Source organism: Schistosoma haematobium, chromosome 1 (assembly GCF_000699445.3).
Source record: "Schistosoma haematobium chromosome 1, whole genome shotgun sequence".
Taxonomy (NCBI): domain Eukaryota; kingdom Metazoa; phylum Platyhelminthes; class Trematoda; order Strigeidida; family Schistosomatidae; genus Schistosoma; species Schistosoma haematobium.
The window spans coordinates 7,902,552-7,919,903 of record NC_067196.1 but is presented as its reverse complement, the minus strand read 5'-3'; the positions used below and the strand labels follow the sequence as shown (position 1 = coordinate 7,919,903).

Below are 17,352 nucleotides of genomic sequence, written 5' to 3'. Positions count from 1 at the left end.
ATAAATTACTCCAGAGCTACCAATTTAATTAATCATTCAGTGTTATTTAAAGAAAAGGATGGATATAGGGCTTCTGCGCTAACTAAATCGAACTATCTGATATCGTTTTCAGTGCATTACAATATCCAGTTAGTTTGGTGGCCATATTGAGCAATTTTGTGCAGCGATGGGAAATAGAGCATGATATTAATAATTACTAGCTGGCCTACTGGTGCGGCAAAGGAAGAATGTTGTAGAACAGTTAAAGAAAAAAACACTAAAATTTTTACAGTTCAGGCCAAGTTGAACTATTTAAAAATGAAGTGATGTACTCAACTGAGGTTAACTTGTTTTCGTCACAAAATGATTGTCAACAATGATTGTTAGTAGAAATTGCAAGCTCTACACGTATAGCATTGATGTAAATTGACACTGTCTTCAGGCAGAGACTTCATAAAATTCCACTTGGAGCGTTTGAAGTGTTATGTGTTGAATAAAGATTACATACTCTCTACAGATTGCGTTTGACATGATAATGAAAAAAAATGGCATGGCCATAGATTTTCATCAATAACTGATAAGTTCCAGAATACTCGTTTTTCATTTTTTTTTCATATTCGCTTTCACACCAAATCGCAATATTTTTCTTCTGATGGTTTTAAGCATATGTACTCATGTTAAGCTGAAAAGAAACCATACAGTAAGTTAGATGCAAGTGTAGATAAACTGTAGTTGTTAAATGAATTATTCATTTTGTAAAACTCACTGACCACATGTCACTACCTGCCCATCAGTAATAAGTTCCAATTTTTATCTTCCCTGTGTAGTTGAAATAATCAAGATTTAGGAGAGTGCACATTGTGCGAATCAAGATAATGAGAAAATAAAACATGAATTACATTAACTATGTTTTGAGATATCACTTCATTCCAATCCAGTATCGTTCTTACAACGACAGCTGAGTATCCTGGTTCTGATTTCTCATAGAACTATAGGTACACACTGTTGAACAATGATAAAAATACAAGAAACAACAGTTCAGTACTTCATAGTTTTTAATAATTTTGCAGTACACATTCCAATTTGGTTTGTTATATTTTAAAGTATCAGATTCTGCATCTGTAGACCTCAACATACACAAGGGAAAAAGCGAGATCCTCAAATACAACATAGAGAGCACAAACTCAATCACACTTGATAGAGAAACTCTGGAAGAGGTGGAAACTCTCACATATCTGGGTATCATCATCGATGAACAAGGAGGATTTGATACAGACGTAAAGGCGAGGATTGGCAAAACAAGGACAGCATTCCTACAGTTGAAGAACATATATGACTTAAAAGGACTGTCAACCAATATCAAAGTCACAATCTTCAATACGAACGTCAAGACAGTTTTACTGTACGGAGCTGCAATATGGATAACTACCACAACCATAATTAAAAATGTGCAAGTATTTATAAACAATTGTTTACATAAGATACTGTATGTCCGTTGACCAGATACCATCAACAACAACCTACTGTGGAAGAAAACAACCCAATTTCCAACTAAAGAGGACATCAGGAAAAGATGTTGGAGGTGGATAGGACGAACATTATGGGAATCATCAAACTGCATCACGAAGCGGGTGTTAACTTGGAATCCTGAAGGGAAACAAAAAAGAGGAAGGTCAAAAACACACTACATCGGGAATTAGAAGTAAGCATGAAAACGATGAATAGCAACTGGAAAGGTTTGCTCAGGATAGGATTGAATGAAGAATGCTGGTGAGAGACCTGTACTTCTCCACGAGGGGTAAAAGGCGTAAGTAAGTAAGTAAGTAATTTCAAGGTATCATAAATTTCCCTCAATTATGGTAGAAAAACGTTATTTTTTAAAAATACCAAAACAAAGTCAATAAAAAATCGATTATTTTGGTATTATTCGCCTCTTCTTGAATTAAAAATAACAGAATTAGTTATTGGATTAAAACAAAATGATAATCATTCATATTATAAGCAAAGATGGATAGTGGTTAGTAGTGGAATTCAGGACGCGCGTTTCGTCCTATCCAGGACTCTTCAGCTAGATGTACCTATATCCAAGAGTTGGTATTCACAGAATGCATGCATATTTGCCAATAAGAGACTGATCGATTGTAGTCCTAAACATCAATGGGGAGATTCAAACAAACAATACAAAAATGAATTTTATTATGAACGAAGCAGATCTCATTAGATACTGTAAATAACAAATTGAAATTGATTAAAATCTTCTGAAAAACAACCAAACAAGCAAAGGTTTGGAAGTTCAGTGTAAAATAATTTTAAAAAATCTATACAGTTTTTCATATGAATGATACCATATGATGAGACTATAAGTTATGAACGACCTCTGAATGACGCCAGACTGACCTTGAGAGTCCCCACCTGATAACTAGGACCAAATGAGGCTTATGAACCAGTGTCAGGAATTATACTTATAATTTACAGTTGATGATTAAGATTAGGAATTAGATTTCAGGTTTTCATCACGAGCTGACATCAGCAATAATGTCAACAACTCTAATTATCCAAATAGATGAGTGAATTTCGCACCGAAATCTGAGACCTAATTTCTTATATCTGATTGGTTCGTCCATAAATTATAGTCTCGCCGAAAGGATAATTAGGGGGGAGAGGAATAATTGGGAAACGTTTCACCTTCTACCAACATTAAACAATTCTGTAGGTTAATATTAACCACTTTTTCTCTTTATCTCTCATTTTAAATTAGAAAAATGGAACAAATTTAAAAATCTGATATGTTGATGTATGAGAAACTGTTATGATTTATCGACCGTCAAATATCGTGTGGCAAAATCGCCGATCGGAACACCGACCTTTATAACTTTGCCCCTCTGCTAAACCAAGAGTGAGTTAATCAGCATGAGAAGCCTTGAGTTAACTCTGAGTCCTTATTGGTCCTATGTATGGTAGCTTCTCTCTCAGCCTTCGCCGTACAGTCCAGAATACATTATCAGCCTCCACTACATGAATTGTATATTTCAGACATATGTGGTTTATATACAAACAAACTGGATCGCATCTCACTATAAAATGAAAAAAAAATTAATTATATGACATCAAGCCAAAAGTGGCTGCGAGTATAAGAGTAAATTAAGAATGATAAGTCGTATAAAAGTAGCCAATAGGTCAAATGAAAGTCTATAATAAAAGGAATGTGAATATATATATAATCTACTTACTTAATAGTAACCCAATAAGAATATATGTAATAATAGTCCATAAATAATCCCTAGCAGTTACCACTAATTTATTCTTCATTCGAATGCAACAGAAACGATGTCGAATAAACTGTTTTGTCAGTTGCAGTAAAAATGTAGTTTTGACCTAATTGACAAGGAGATAACATCAAAAACGTTTTAATACAGACAGATTGTGTATTAGATTTATCGGATTTTGATTGTACTTTCATATTAAGAACCAACTACCTCACTCACCCTGCCAATGTATCTATAAATCTAATTCTTCTGGAGAAATCAGTTGTCATATAAATGATTAAGTTATCGTTTCAAGGAGTAATGTCATGGCATATCAGACAAACTCCATGGTGTCTCTAGGCTATACGATTAGTAGGATGTAGTTGTAGGTGGGCTAGTACGAGTAAATGAACTACTCATTTGAACAAAGTTATTATGGACATGTTCCTACCAGTTTAGCAAACTACCAAAACACGCGAATTGTAAACACTATTATTTGGTATTTTGTAATAAAACTCTTGAAACAACGTTTGGTTTTCTTTACTCTGGATAGTTCATAGGTCAAGGGTTAAGAATGTCATAGCAGGGCATAAAGGTTCAACTAGTTGGTACAAATGGATAGAAAATCAACCAAAAAAAAGCAATTTTAACTCAATTTCATGAAACTGGGCATTAAATCAAGTTAAATATTATCTTTAATGTAAAGTATTGTTCTACGAGTAATTTGTCTTGGACAGCTTACATTCATTTCAGAAACTTTAGGTATTAGAAACCCAATAACTCAGACAAGTTCGTTTACTTAGCTGAGATCCACATTTTTAGTGTGATGGCTGAAACTACTTAGTCCCTGTGAATAAGTGGATCTATCGATTTCGCTTAATTATTAGTTAAAATTTATTCGAAATCAACACTAAACACCGTCTTTATTGAACAAATATTGAAGATTAGCTTTGGAATGGATTTCCCAAAGATTATAGTGAAAGTTCATACGTTATTTAATCGACCGGATTCCGCAGTAACTGGTCAGTTATAGTTGTATGAATATAAGAATAGATATTACATAAATTGGAATATCAATCATTAACTGTTGACAGATTTGGTTCAGTAGTATCGTATTCGCCACAAGACCTTTAAGTGACGTGCTTAATTTGCTTCTGTTATATTGTGTTCCGACCCAGGGAAACTTGGTTTTCAAATATAAACCTATTTTTTATCAGTAGAATCTAGAACATTCATATCCTCCTGTTAGGGATTCATCAACTGGATGCATCCTTATCTTAGCACTGATGCCGATACTATTAAGTTTGTATTTTGTCTTTTCTTATCAGACTCACTTTTTGTACACCACTTTATACTACTTGCTAATATTCAGTAAACAGTCTATATTTAATAATTTCTGAAAACAGTGTAGTGAATGTTGATCTCTTGTGTAATATCCCTACGTCTTCACATAAACTAATAACATTTACTGTATTTATCATAAAAATTACTCTCCCTCTCAGCCCTTGTAACAGTTGTCTAAATACAACATTTTCCATACTTCTGTGCTCTTACTTCTCATATTGGTTGTTGATAAATTATTGTTAACATTAAACACAGCTACCATTTGCGGTGACATGTCGTAATTACTTTTAATGTTACTATTAGCAGAATCCTTTCTTTTTTGAGATATACAGAAGCGTTAAATGCCTCAGATACCTCATGAGTTGAGGTTTGTAACAAATTTATTTATATTCAATAATAACAAAATCATTCTTCACACAAATAGTTTTTTTAAACTTTGGTTTGACGCTTATCTCAATCATGTAGTTAGACGCTTTAATAGAATTAAAATATACTAAGACTGGAATTTGATACCTATCGCTTCACACATTTACATGGAATGATCAATTACAATCCTAAATGCACAAAAAACCCCGGGAAACTAACAATTTTTTGATGAAAATCACGGTTAGATTTTCATTCATCATAATAAAAAGTTTCCGTTGTGATCGAATTCAGTGATGATAGGGATGATTTATAGTCGAGTATAAAATTGACAATCGTCCATTACTTTTAAGGCTATATGATATTTTTCAGAATAAGCGTGTAAAAAAGTGATGTGTATTTAAGTAATATTGTAAAATAAAAAAAGAATGTCCCTTACTTAATGTTTATTGATATTCATATGAAAACGTGTCGATCAATGGAAAAAACCCATCCTAAAAGGATGTGCTTAAACAACAAACCCAACTTCTAGTGACTGCGAAGATTTTCATTATCGGTCAGTAATTAATTAAGTGGTGTTAGATTTTATACTAACAATGTTGGCAGCAGAATCCGACTTAAGGCCTCTTCATCGCTCTGCTGAATAATAAGGGCAATCGTGTTCGTCAACTTGTGCAGTCGGCGGAGATTGGACGAATCCGCCACTCTGCTATAACCTTTATTCTCGAAGACCCTACTTTGAGGCACCAAAGATCGTAAAGGGAAATATATATATATATATATATGAACTGCATGAGTCTCGGACTGTTTATGTGGGTACGATCCGGTTTCAACTGTGAATAGAGTTAGAAAGGTAGTCTGCCCTATGTCAAAACGTGGCCTAACCAAAATGAAACAAGTATGTGGACAAAACAAAAAAACGATGGGTAGCAAATACAAGCGAAGGGTGCGGTGACCACCTACCCTCCCTTAAGACTGCTTATGACCGTGTATGGAATGAAGTGCATGAGCGCAAGCTTATGTGCCCAGTGGTATACATGTAACGCACAAGTGCTCGAAAGTGGTAGCAAATATGAATGAAGTGAGCGGTGGCCATCGACCCTACTAAAGGGAAAGTACACCAAAATGTATGCCATACGATGGATAAGTGAGAACCTCTGCGTTACCTCAATAGATGTGACGTATACTTGTCTCAGGTACGACGCCTGTTAGCCAAGACCCAGTGGTCACGATTTCCTCCTAAAATCACGTACTAATGTCGGGTGTGTGTGCCTTTAAGGATGATATTCTTTATCAGAAAAGCCAACTGACTTCACCTTAATGAAGCTTAACCAAACTCAATTGGGCTGACACGTAACTATCAATGTTAAATCAGGTCAAAGAAATACTATTTGGTGGCTGAAACTGAGGTAGATCAACCGAATATTGAGAATCTGTACCCAATTTCTGAACTGCCAAACTGCATTGACGGCAACATTGAAGACTGCATCGTTTATTGAGACAATTAAAACACTGTAAACGTTTCCTCAATTTCAGATATTTGATTATTCCACGAACGCTAAACCAGCTTACTCTGATATTCCAGTCTATAAATGGTTGTCTTCAAAATTCCCCTTTTGTACTTGTGAAAAAAGATCTTGATGCTTTCATCATGTAAGTGTTAATATTTTACTCAATGAAATATGTATTATTTACTTATAAACAAGAATATACTGGATGAGAAAAAAGAAGAAAGTAGATAAAATAAAATAGAGGAAAGAAAATTTAAAATAAGATATGTTATTCACAAATAAATAAACAAATAGACACAACCTATATCCATATTAAAGTAAATCGTTAGAATAAGGCACTTTATGAAATAAATATTGCGTAATAGTATATGATCAATCGTTTAGATTAATAAAACAATATTGTTACACAAATCCATTGATCAACTTGTATCTTAATCAGAAGTGAGAGAACTAGAGTTTAAAATGACAAAGACAGAATAGAATATTTCTGTAAGTTACACAGTGTACACAGGATTACTTTGACCACCGTCATCAATTCGATTAGGTATTGAATTCACAAACACTTGACAACTGCAAACAGACAGACACATAAACATGCACAGAAACTATCCTTTATTATTATTATTTTTTTAGAGAGACTATTTACAACTAGCCAGTAAGAAAGCACGGTCAAAAACAAATCATTGAAGTAATAATGATTAACGATACGATGAAGAACAGACACTACCAATCGCCCCAGTCATCACCATCATCATTACTAGCATTATTGACAACGTTTGATTTATTTGATTCACTTTGTTGTCTTTTCGATGATTTTATAGGCTTATCAGTTTTACTAGAATTAGTTCGAGTTGGATCATGTTCAGATGATGACTTTTTTGATTGATAATTCGAATGATTTGTCGACGGTAAGCTCTTCATTATATCTGAAGATTGTGATAATTTAACAGTTGATTTCTTTTTACTTGTTCTCTTTTCAATTGGATTCTCGTTTAGAGTAAGACTATCAAAAAATTCATTTGAATTCCAATCCAAGTCAATTTTATTCTTTGTTTCTTGATTACACGGTGGTTGATAATCCCAATAGGATGAAGGTGTAAGTGGGGGAATATTAGATTCTGATAAGAAATTTTTATTTTCTGAGTTATGATTTAATGTTGATTTATTGTCATCTACATCTTCAAAAACATCATTTATATCTAAATTCCAATCATCATCACCACCGTCATCATCATTATTAGTATTGTCCATAAGATCCCATGAATTTGATTCTTTGTCATGATTAACAGTCGACTTTGAAGCTGATTTGGATGAAATTAATCGAGCAGATTTATTGGAATTTCCTAAAACTGAAATCAATAATATTCACGCGTAAATAATGAAACTGTGATGAAAGATGATGGATGATTTGAAAATTAATTAATGATATTAACAATTTTACAAGAATACTTATAAGTTAAATGAGTTAACTCTGATATGATGTAAAACAAAATATCTGGTCTGTGATCAGTTCGCTTTGTTCTAATTTACAGTTGCGAAACGTGGCCATTAAGGGTATAGGATACTCGTAAGTTACTAGTATTTGATTACAGATGTCTTAGAAATATTGCCAGCATCTGTTGGGATCACCGGATAAGTAACAGTGAGGTTTGACGCAGGGTATTATGGAATGATGGTAAATCAGTTGATGAGGTTGTGAATCTTCATCGATTGAGATGGTTGGGCCACGTGTTACATATGCCTGAACACCGATTACCACGGAGTGCAATGTTGACTAAATTTGGAGACAGACAGAAGTTAGGAGAGGTCAAACCAAAACGTTGCATCAGTTCTTGAAGTCACTAACTTCTGGTCCGAGTCATGTTGGTAGATGCAGACTACTTGGGTGGGGCCCACGCAAATATCGTAACCAATGGTTAGAGATTCTAGGTGACATGGCTCATAATTGATCACAATCGCGTAGGTGTATACACACTATGTCTTCCCTTAAACCGTGTGATTAAAATTACTTTATACCTTTCTTTCTACGAACTAATTTTTTCTTCCTGTATTATATCCTTATATATAATCTTTCCTTTATATATTACTACCATTGAAGTAACTAGTTCTATGAATTTGGTGATTATCTTGTTGTGCTAATGAGATGTAGCAAATTGAACCGATGTATATATGTACTTGATCCTATGTTGTTGCTGACCGACTGACTGGTCTATGATCTGGTTTTAACAAGATATGACCTGAGCACTGATTTAATATCTTGTTAATCGAGTTAAAGACAAGACAGTTTAATTAGGTCATAAAACTATTTGGAACATAGAGAATTCAGTTTAGATTGTGTAAAAAAAGATGTGTGAAATTTATTATTTCAATAGAAGAACTGTATCTGACTAGGTATTTATTGTCTGCTATTGAATATACTATCGTACGAAAAGATTTAGTTCATTAACTTAAACACCCAACACACGGTTAAAACCTGCATTATTTACAATCGTTATATTTAGAATGATCACAAAAACATTGCTCATAACTCGAACACATTAAAGTCACTAGCTTGGTAATAGTTCGAGACTTGTTATATGGTTCAAAGAATCAGTTATCAAGCTTGTGATTTTCTTCTCCTAAGGTGAATAATAAATATAGTCAGGCAAAATTTCTTCACAGGAATTAAACAATGCTTACAATAATTCAACGAAAATAATCAAAAATCATTGATCATCTATCAACAGATGTTTGCTACACAGTGTAATATATACTCATTGTATCCGGATAAAGTTATTATGATATTTGTATTGACAAACTAATCAGATAGAATCTATTGTATATTGTGCATAATCAAAACATTCAGAGTAGTATTTTGCATTATACCCAATTTCAATTCATGATAAAAACTCTAGATCCTTAACGTGAATCAATCATTAATGCACGGACACTTAAAAATCCGATTAAGAATAAATTTTTCACGATAATTTTAAGCTCACTTTTATGGTATATACTCTTACTAAAAAGATCATAAATTAGTGAAGTATATTGCTGGGTTCATAATTTGTTGAAGATAATGAACTCTTGTCGGAATACAGATATTTTCACAGTCGAACTCATGAGTCAATCTAAGCTAGACCACCACTGAAAACCTGGAAGTACTGGACGGGCGTTTCGTCCTAGTATGGGAGCCCTCATCAGCACGCATCCACGATCCCGCACACACCAATCGAACCCAGGACACTCGGTCTCACTCAAGAACGTTTAACCTCTAGACCAGTGATCTAGTATCCAATGGTGTTAATGTCCAAATCCAATCAATTCATAATGTGCGCCACCCTTGATTCATTGTCGTTGGTGGATAACTGTCTCACACCCGACACAAATTGGACACCATTGGTCACGGTTTCTCAATAGAATTCCTAGAGTCGCTATTAAACCGACATCCAACTAGCTTCAAAATAGATAATCAGTGGATTTCAAATTTCTCTACATAATGTGTAGTAAATGAATTCTAATAAATCAGTGTTGAATCTTAGGTATTATTTACAACTTAATGAACTAAAATGTACTAACACCGTCAAATGTCTGCTCAGTGGTGCTGAGGTTAAGCGTTCGTGAGTGACACCGAGTGTCCTGGGTTCGATTGGTGTGTACGGGATCGTGGATGCGTGCTGCTGAGGTCCCCCATACTAGGACGAAACGGCCGTCCAGTGCTTCTAGGTTTTTAATGGTGGTTTAGCTTAGATCGATTCATGACTTGAACTGTTAAAATACTATAATCTCCACAAATCCCCATACTGGAATACAAATATGTTTAGTTAGTAAATGTTAAACGTGATAAACTGTGTTCCGCTTTTATCCACTAATTACTGACAGGTATTGTTAGAGTAGAAATTAAAGTAATTAAATAATAAGTAGTCATTTATAGATAATAACGACAAAATACAGACACTTACTATTATTACTGCACTGTTTTTCTTCAATTCTTTCTAAGCCATTTGAGTTTCTATTGAGTTGTGATGCTGACGATGATAAAGAAGGATCGGACGTTGATTGGACATCCGTATCAAACGATTTTGTCGTGGCTATAGTTGTCGTTGTTGATGATGATGGTAAAATGCGACTAGAAAATGACAAAGCAGACAAAGCCCACTGAGTAAGTGCACTTGCTGAAGATGCTCCACTTGTGCCAGTTCGTGAAGTATTATCTGCACTTGATGTTTGATTATCACTTGTCACGTGATTAGATGTGTCATGTTCACTAGCCTTATTTAAGAAAAGCAAAAAGATAACAACAAGAGAACAACATCAGTACAACATAATATGATAGATATTATCCAAATAAATTAATAAACGAATGATAAACAATATCTAAGATTTACAGGAAGTGCATTTCTTTATCGGGAACTAACTACAGTGTGCATAAACAGTGATAATTTCTATTAACTGAGCTACAAGAGCTAACCATGTACAGATTGTTGAATATTAGATATTTAATTATTGTTTCATGTTTTATGAATGGAAATTACTTAGAAATAGGTTAAGTCAATCACAGATATCAGTTTAAGATCAAATAATTACTAAGAAATACTGACTGGTACCACCTATTAATCAACATTTAGCTTAATTATCCGAGAGAAATAAATACGTATGTTATTGATTGAAAATTTAGCTTGACTTTCTACGGGACACACTAACAAAAGAGTTTGGGTATGTATCTTGATCTGATTTAGCCAATAAAGGCTTCCTACCGAATCTTAGTGTTATGACCTGGATATACCCACTGGCATTCATGTTAATATAAACAGGAAAAGTTATCTCAGGATTAGCTAACGGTCTTAATATGCTAGTCTACTTAATATAACTTTGAGACTGTAATGCGTGAGTTCGAATGTTGGTAAATTTGAATTTGTACGTATAACTATTATACATAACACCCAGCTAAGAAAAAAAACACAACTGACTTATCAACTAGGTGCTTTCCATCCGTATGATAATAATAATAAGTTGCTTTTAATTTATTTCTTTTGTTAAACTGTAATAGATTTGTTGAGTCGGCTTCCGGAGAACTTCAACAGAGCCTCCAGAGGCCCAAAAGGAGCCGAAGAGTCCTAGCCAATCGGAATACGATGGAGCATTCGAGAATTCCAACGTGGCGTGCTACTATTGGTCGGTAGCACAATATCTCGTTAACGGATTGGCTAAAATATGATGTTGATTTAACCGACGCCAACATCTATAAATACCTATGGTTTTCTGTACAAAAATGAACCTTGGGATAAAGTATTTCTCTCATACTTGCGTCTTCTCTCTGGTGTTCAAGTCGCTGTGTAGTTCTAGCGTGCGGGTAATCGGAATAGCTTAGGAAATAAATATAGCGTTCAGTCGACAAGACTTATCAAGATTGAACCATTATACAAAGTTTTACTAATTCTTGTTAATCTACATTTTAATAACTAGTAAATGAAAGTTGATTTGTGTGGAACAAGTCCCCAGATCAATAAGCTGAAATCAATTGAATTCGTTCGAATATCTTATTGTGACAAATTTCATTGAAAATAAGTTTATATGGTTAAAGGTTATTTTATTTATTACAAATCAGTTAACGGTTCAGATTGCTGTTTTAGTTTAGTGGTTTTACCGTTTTGTAAATAAACATTTACCAGAATACTGAGGTTTCTAATCAACTATGCTTTAGTATTAATATAGTCCGAATTCAAATTGTCTAGTACATGAAGAGGCATCGAGAATAACATCAATTTAATATTATGTTGATTTATGACTGTATAGAGAGCAGTTATCATATTCTGCCCTAATTTCTTATGGAAACTAAATCAATAACCAATTAGTTGTGAGCATTTCAGCACTATTCGTTGTACCAATAATGATGTAAGACATTTTTCAGGCTATATACTATTACTCATTTGCCAAATGTATTTATTTATTTATTTGAACACATAAATATTGGTACAAGGGGGCACCAGATATATATGCGCCACACAAAACAATGAGAATGGGAAGAGAAAAAAGAAGGTAAGGAAAGTATAAGAAAAACAGAACAATAACGAAGAGATTAGTGTAAGGTAGAGTAATATTAATAATAATTATAATAATAACGAGGGACACGGAGAGGTAAAACCAGAAGAATTCTTTCAGTGAAGGAAGATACAACCACGTTTTATGAAGAAAGTAAAAGAAGGTTACAGCAGCATAGCCACTGGCTTCTATTCTGAGCCATATCTGATAACATCTCTAGCCACTGTGTTGCATCATCTCTCGGACCCCCAACCAGGGAGTCGTGAAGGGTCAACAGAAGCCAGCCCTTTGCAGCTTTATTTCATACCGCGACACCATGTCATACACTGACCACCTCTCCGCTTTATCCAACCAGTCCAGGCGTCCGCAAATAATACACCATGTCGAATTCTCTGGGACGACATTCGCGGAACATGTTCAAGCCACTGAAGTCGATTTTTCAAGATGGTGACACCAATTGCATTATCGTCTCTGTGATGATCAAACACAGAGAGTCGTCTAACATCCTCAACCCGGAGAGGCCAGGTTTCACAAGCATAGAGCAGAACTGCTCTCACAGACGCGTCGTAGATCCGACCTTTTACAGCCAGACCGACATCATGAAGGCGCCAAAGATGGCCCAGATCGGCATAATGTTATGTCCCAACGAGAATAATGAATGGTAACTTTTGTGATCCATTGATTGACCAACACTAAATGTATATTTCTATTGTATAATTATTAAGTAACTAAACTATGCATATTCATATTCCTCTTATTACAAGCTTTATTTTGACCCATAAACTATTATTATACGTTATCATTCTTGAGTTATACCCAGTATATTAATTACTACCTCCCTCATTCACAGCCACATCTGGTTAATTCTTGTACAAACGTTGTTTCATATTTTATTGGTACGTTGTGGTCTGTTTGATGGGGGTATATAAACTCAGTATGTTTCAAATATGAGGATTCGTAATTCAGAGGCTGAGACTGGTGTTCTGGACTTAACTGGCTGGGCTAGGAGGAAAGCAGGACCGATCAGAACTCTAGGCTGCTGGCACGGGTTTTACGCGTCCTTGGTCCGATCGATAATTCGTTGCTTCTCATTGGCGGCTTTGGGCTATAACACATAAGCCGCTCTGGTTTTCACTATACGTGCATTGATCTCATCACTCACGCCACCACCAGCACTTATGCAGCTACCTAGATACACGAACTTTTCGACTACTTCTATCTGCTCACCATCCAGGGTGAGTACAGGATTAATTAGGATCCTGCCAGTCTTGTAGAAATACTTTGCAATTCGAAGGTCCAAAGCACATACCATACCTACGGACACCGATCGCCAACTGATTAAGTGCGGATTGCATGGCTTGGGCATTATCGAACAGTAAGACGATATCATCCGCATACTCAAAGTCGAGAAGTCTTTCTCCAGGCAACAGATCCACACCACCATTACTTACATCCATCAGAGCTGTTTCCAGAATATCATCGATGGCAAAGTTGAAGAGGAATGGTGAGATTGGGCAACCCTGTCTAACCCTACTGCTCGAATGGAACAATGGAGAGAGGTGGTTGTATGCCCTCACTCTACTTGAGTATGTGGTACAGAAAGAAAGATGAAATAATTTTAATCCCATAGTTTAAGGGAAGACAGAAAGTGTATACACCTACGCCATCGTGATCGTCCTAATATGGGACTCCTCAGTAGTATAAATTCACGACTCTGCAAGTGGGAATAAAAACCGAGACCTTCGGTTTCGCACGCGAACGCTTAATCTCCAATAGCACTAAACTGGGATCCAAATGTGTACAAGTCTAACTTCAATCAGTCCACAATGATAAGTTTAGCATCAATTTAATAAATCCGAAATATTGATTAGGTTCTGAATACAAAAGACTCAGCTAAATGTTTAGCTATGCTTCGTCAAAAATTGAATCGTACATAAAAAAATTTGTCATTAAGTAAGGTAATTAATGTTTACTTTTAAACAGTATCATTGTGATAGATAAATGAGGATGTAGTACAAATAAAGCACAACAAAATCGCGGATTCTAATGTGACTATAAATTTGAATTGCTTTTAATTCATATCATATCATCATTACCAACCTAAGGAGTTGAGGCTATCACCCTTCGCTATTGATTAAGCACAACAATTCTTTTTATAATCACCATTATTTAAAAGAGAGATAAGAACACATGCTCTTCCAAGTATTGACGTACTCTAACAGAAATAAATATTGGATACATGTGTTTGTCATTTGATTTCCATACAATAAACCATGTGTTAAAGAGAAAAAACTTTCAATAAATAATAAATGTTATACACATAACACAGACATATATTTTATTGATTATGTGATAGGTCATGTTAATAGGAAACTAGTTATGTGGTATGGCCTACTTATGTTGACAGACATAAATAGTGTGTAACACGAATCAGAAGAGGAAGGCCGCCCTAGCAACAAAAGACTGAAGAGATAGAATTGAAGAATACAGGGATGTAGACAGAGTATGATGGTAATAAAAACAGGAATGAAGGAATGATGAACTTTGTAAGAGAAAACTGATGAAAAATATGCAAATTATGTATTTAATGTATAATTTTCATATTTTAAGAAGACATTCTATAATTTTCCACTAAACGATAAATTGGTCTCCCCCACTTAATTTCTTCGTTCCTTAGAGTTATAATTATCTAAATTTTATAATATGTAATAGACAACTATTTGAACCATTTGATAGAACTAAAATATACTGAAACAGGATTGAAATGAATGAACATGACGAATCAGAATGACGATAGCGCGATTTCTTGAAAATGAATTACAGATAGCATGCTATGAAAAATCATGTTTTTGACTAGGTTTCATATTTTGGTAAACTTGGATGATAAGATGATCGTCAATCGCTTTGTGTATATGTAGGCAGTAGATGACATGTAGAGAAGATGAGGTTATTCCATACTGTGCTACATGTTGACCAAAGTCTACCAAAAATAGCTTTTTTTTCTGGTGAATGTTTAGCTAAGTTTGCACTTGATTATAGTCTTGATAACTGAATGGATTACAGGAGTACAAGTACCCACTACTGCAGCAGTGGGAGTCATTTACACAAACTGTATTCTGATGTTTCAAGGTTGGGATGTCACGGTTAACTCTTAACATCATAATCTTAATATTCTAAAACTATTTTTTAAAATAATTTCATCATTTCTTTTCGTAATATGCAGGTAATTTACCATAGATGATTGTTTGATTCCAAGGTCACACTTAAGATCCCTCATGGTCATCTGTATAGTTTAGTACTACTGACGATCCTTGTATAGTATGATACTGAACTTCTAAAATGGAGGAAACAAGGGCTAATTATTTTTTGATTGAGATCATGAAACGATTGATGTTAAACCACCGTTGGAAACCTGTAACCACCTGGAAAAACATCATGACCCCGATTTGAAGAAAAAATAAAAGTGTGAAGACAAGCACACCATTCTCACCACGGATGGTAAGCTATTATAATATGGTTCGCTGAATAAAATCGATGAAATGACCTATATTTCAGTTTTTTAAACAATCATTTATACGACATTACTTTGTAAATTTCTTAAATGAACACATACAAAATAATCACTTACATGTTCCAATCGATCAAGTATCCCACGTATGGCACGAAATGTATCATCACGTATTGACTTCTCTGTATCAGTCGTTAAGAATGACAAACAAGGTAAAACTTTTCCAGCTAATAGATCATTTGTGTAATATTCCTTATAAACAGAAAAATGAATTATAAATTACAGAATAAGTGTTTCTAGTCATGAAAATGTTTTTCAGAATAATCCACTGAAATGAAGCTTTAGCTTCCTTCAATAGACACCAGTAGTGAAGAAAAGCATGAGGTAACACAGAACTGACTGCCCAATTAGAATATAAAGAAGAAATACACATATGTACCCCTAATATGTGAGAATTAATTTAACGCTTCCAGATAGACTCCTACATTATTTGTAGTTGATTAGTTTCAGTGAATACACAACGTAATGCAACGTGAATAAGAATTATGCATTCTGAACTTTACTATTAAGATTTTCAAATAACCTTTAACAAAGACTTACTCTGTTGCCCGTTTATTTCGATAGATTAATGTATGCTTTAAAAAATCCCCGATAAACTTTGTGCCTAAATAAATATAGCTAACAGCATAAGAAAAAATATCAGCACTACTTAGAAAGCTTTCATTAAACTATAAAGTACCGATATTAAAAGTGACCTGATGAAATAGTACAATACCAGGTCTACTGAGTCACGTGTATGAAGACTTATTTTGAATTACTTCATTACTATATACTATTGAAGTATTCATTAAAACAGGTGAAAATAGATTTCACTTGTATGTTATACTTTTCGCATAATGATATGTTTTGTCTATATTTATATCAAGCTAATTGTATGATTTGAGTATGACCCAAATGCCCTGCTACGCTTGAGGGCATGCAGAGTCCGCTCTCTCTCTTCCGAAGTCCTCTCATATGGCCACGAGTATACAGCCACTGTCAGTGAAGTCCTAATCAATGCCTTCTAACGGTATTACTGTTTTTCATGAAATTGAGAGGATGAAAAGCGAATGTCTGGAGGATCCATTTAGGGGAGTTGAAAAACACTGATTCCGAACCAATGGTACACATGGGCTATAGGATCCTTAAGGAACAAATGGCATATGAACCTATTGTTGCGCTATTGCCTTGTGGATTAATCTCTGATTCAGTAATATACGTACTCGATATTACACATCTCTTTAAAACTTAAGGAGATACAGATCTTAATTTAACTAAGTTTTAGTATAACATCAAACAATGGTCGCAATAATAAGCTAATTAAAATATCGTGGACTGATCTCAA

At 34.5% G+C, this 17,352-nt stretch overlaps 1 protein-coding gene across 1 annotated transcript in view; it reads right to left on the bottom strand.

Annotated features, from left to right (window-relative positions):
* Positions 1 to 6,283: 6,283 nt before the first annotated feature.
* SCYL1 (N-terminal kinase-like protein) overlaps positions 6,284 to 17,352 on the bottom strand; it is a 32,923-nt gene continuing 21,854 nt past the window's right edge. The window contains exons 7-9 of the mRNA XM_051209227.1: positions 16,089 to 16,220; positions 10,381 to 10,690; positions 6,284 to 7,791 (exon numbers count right to left, since the gene is read on the bottom strand). Coding sequence (XP_051073051.1) covers positions 7,166 to 7,791; positions 10,381 to 10,690; positions 16,089 to 16,220 — 1,068 coding nt within the window. The 3' untranslated portion in view covers positions 6,284 to 7,165. The remainder of the gene's footprint in view (positions 7,792 to 10,380; positions 10,691 to 16,088; positions 16,221 to 17,352) is intronic.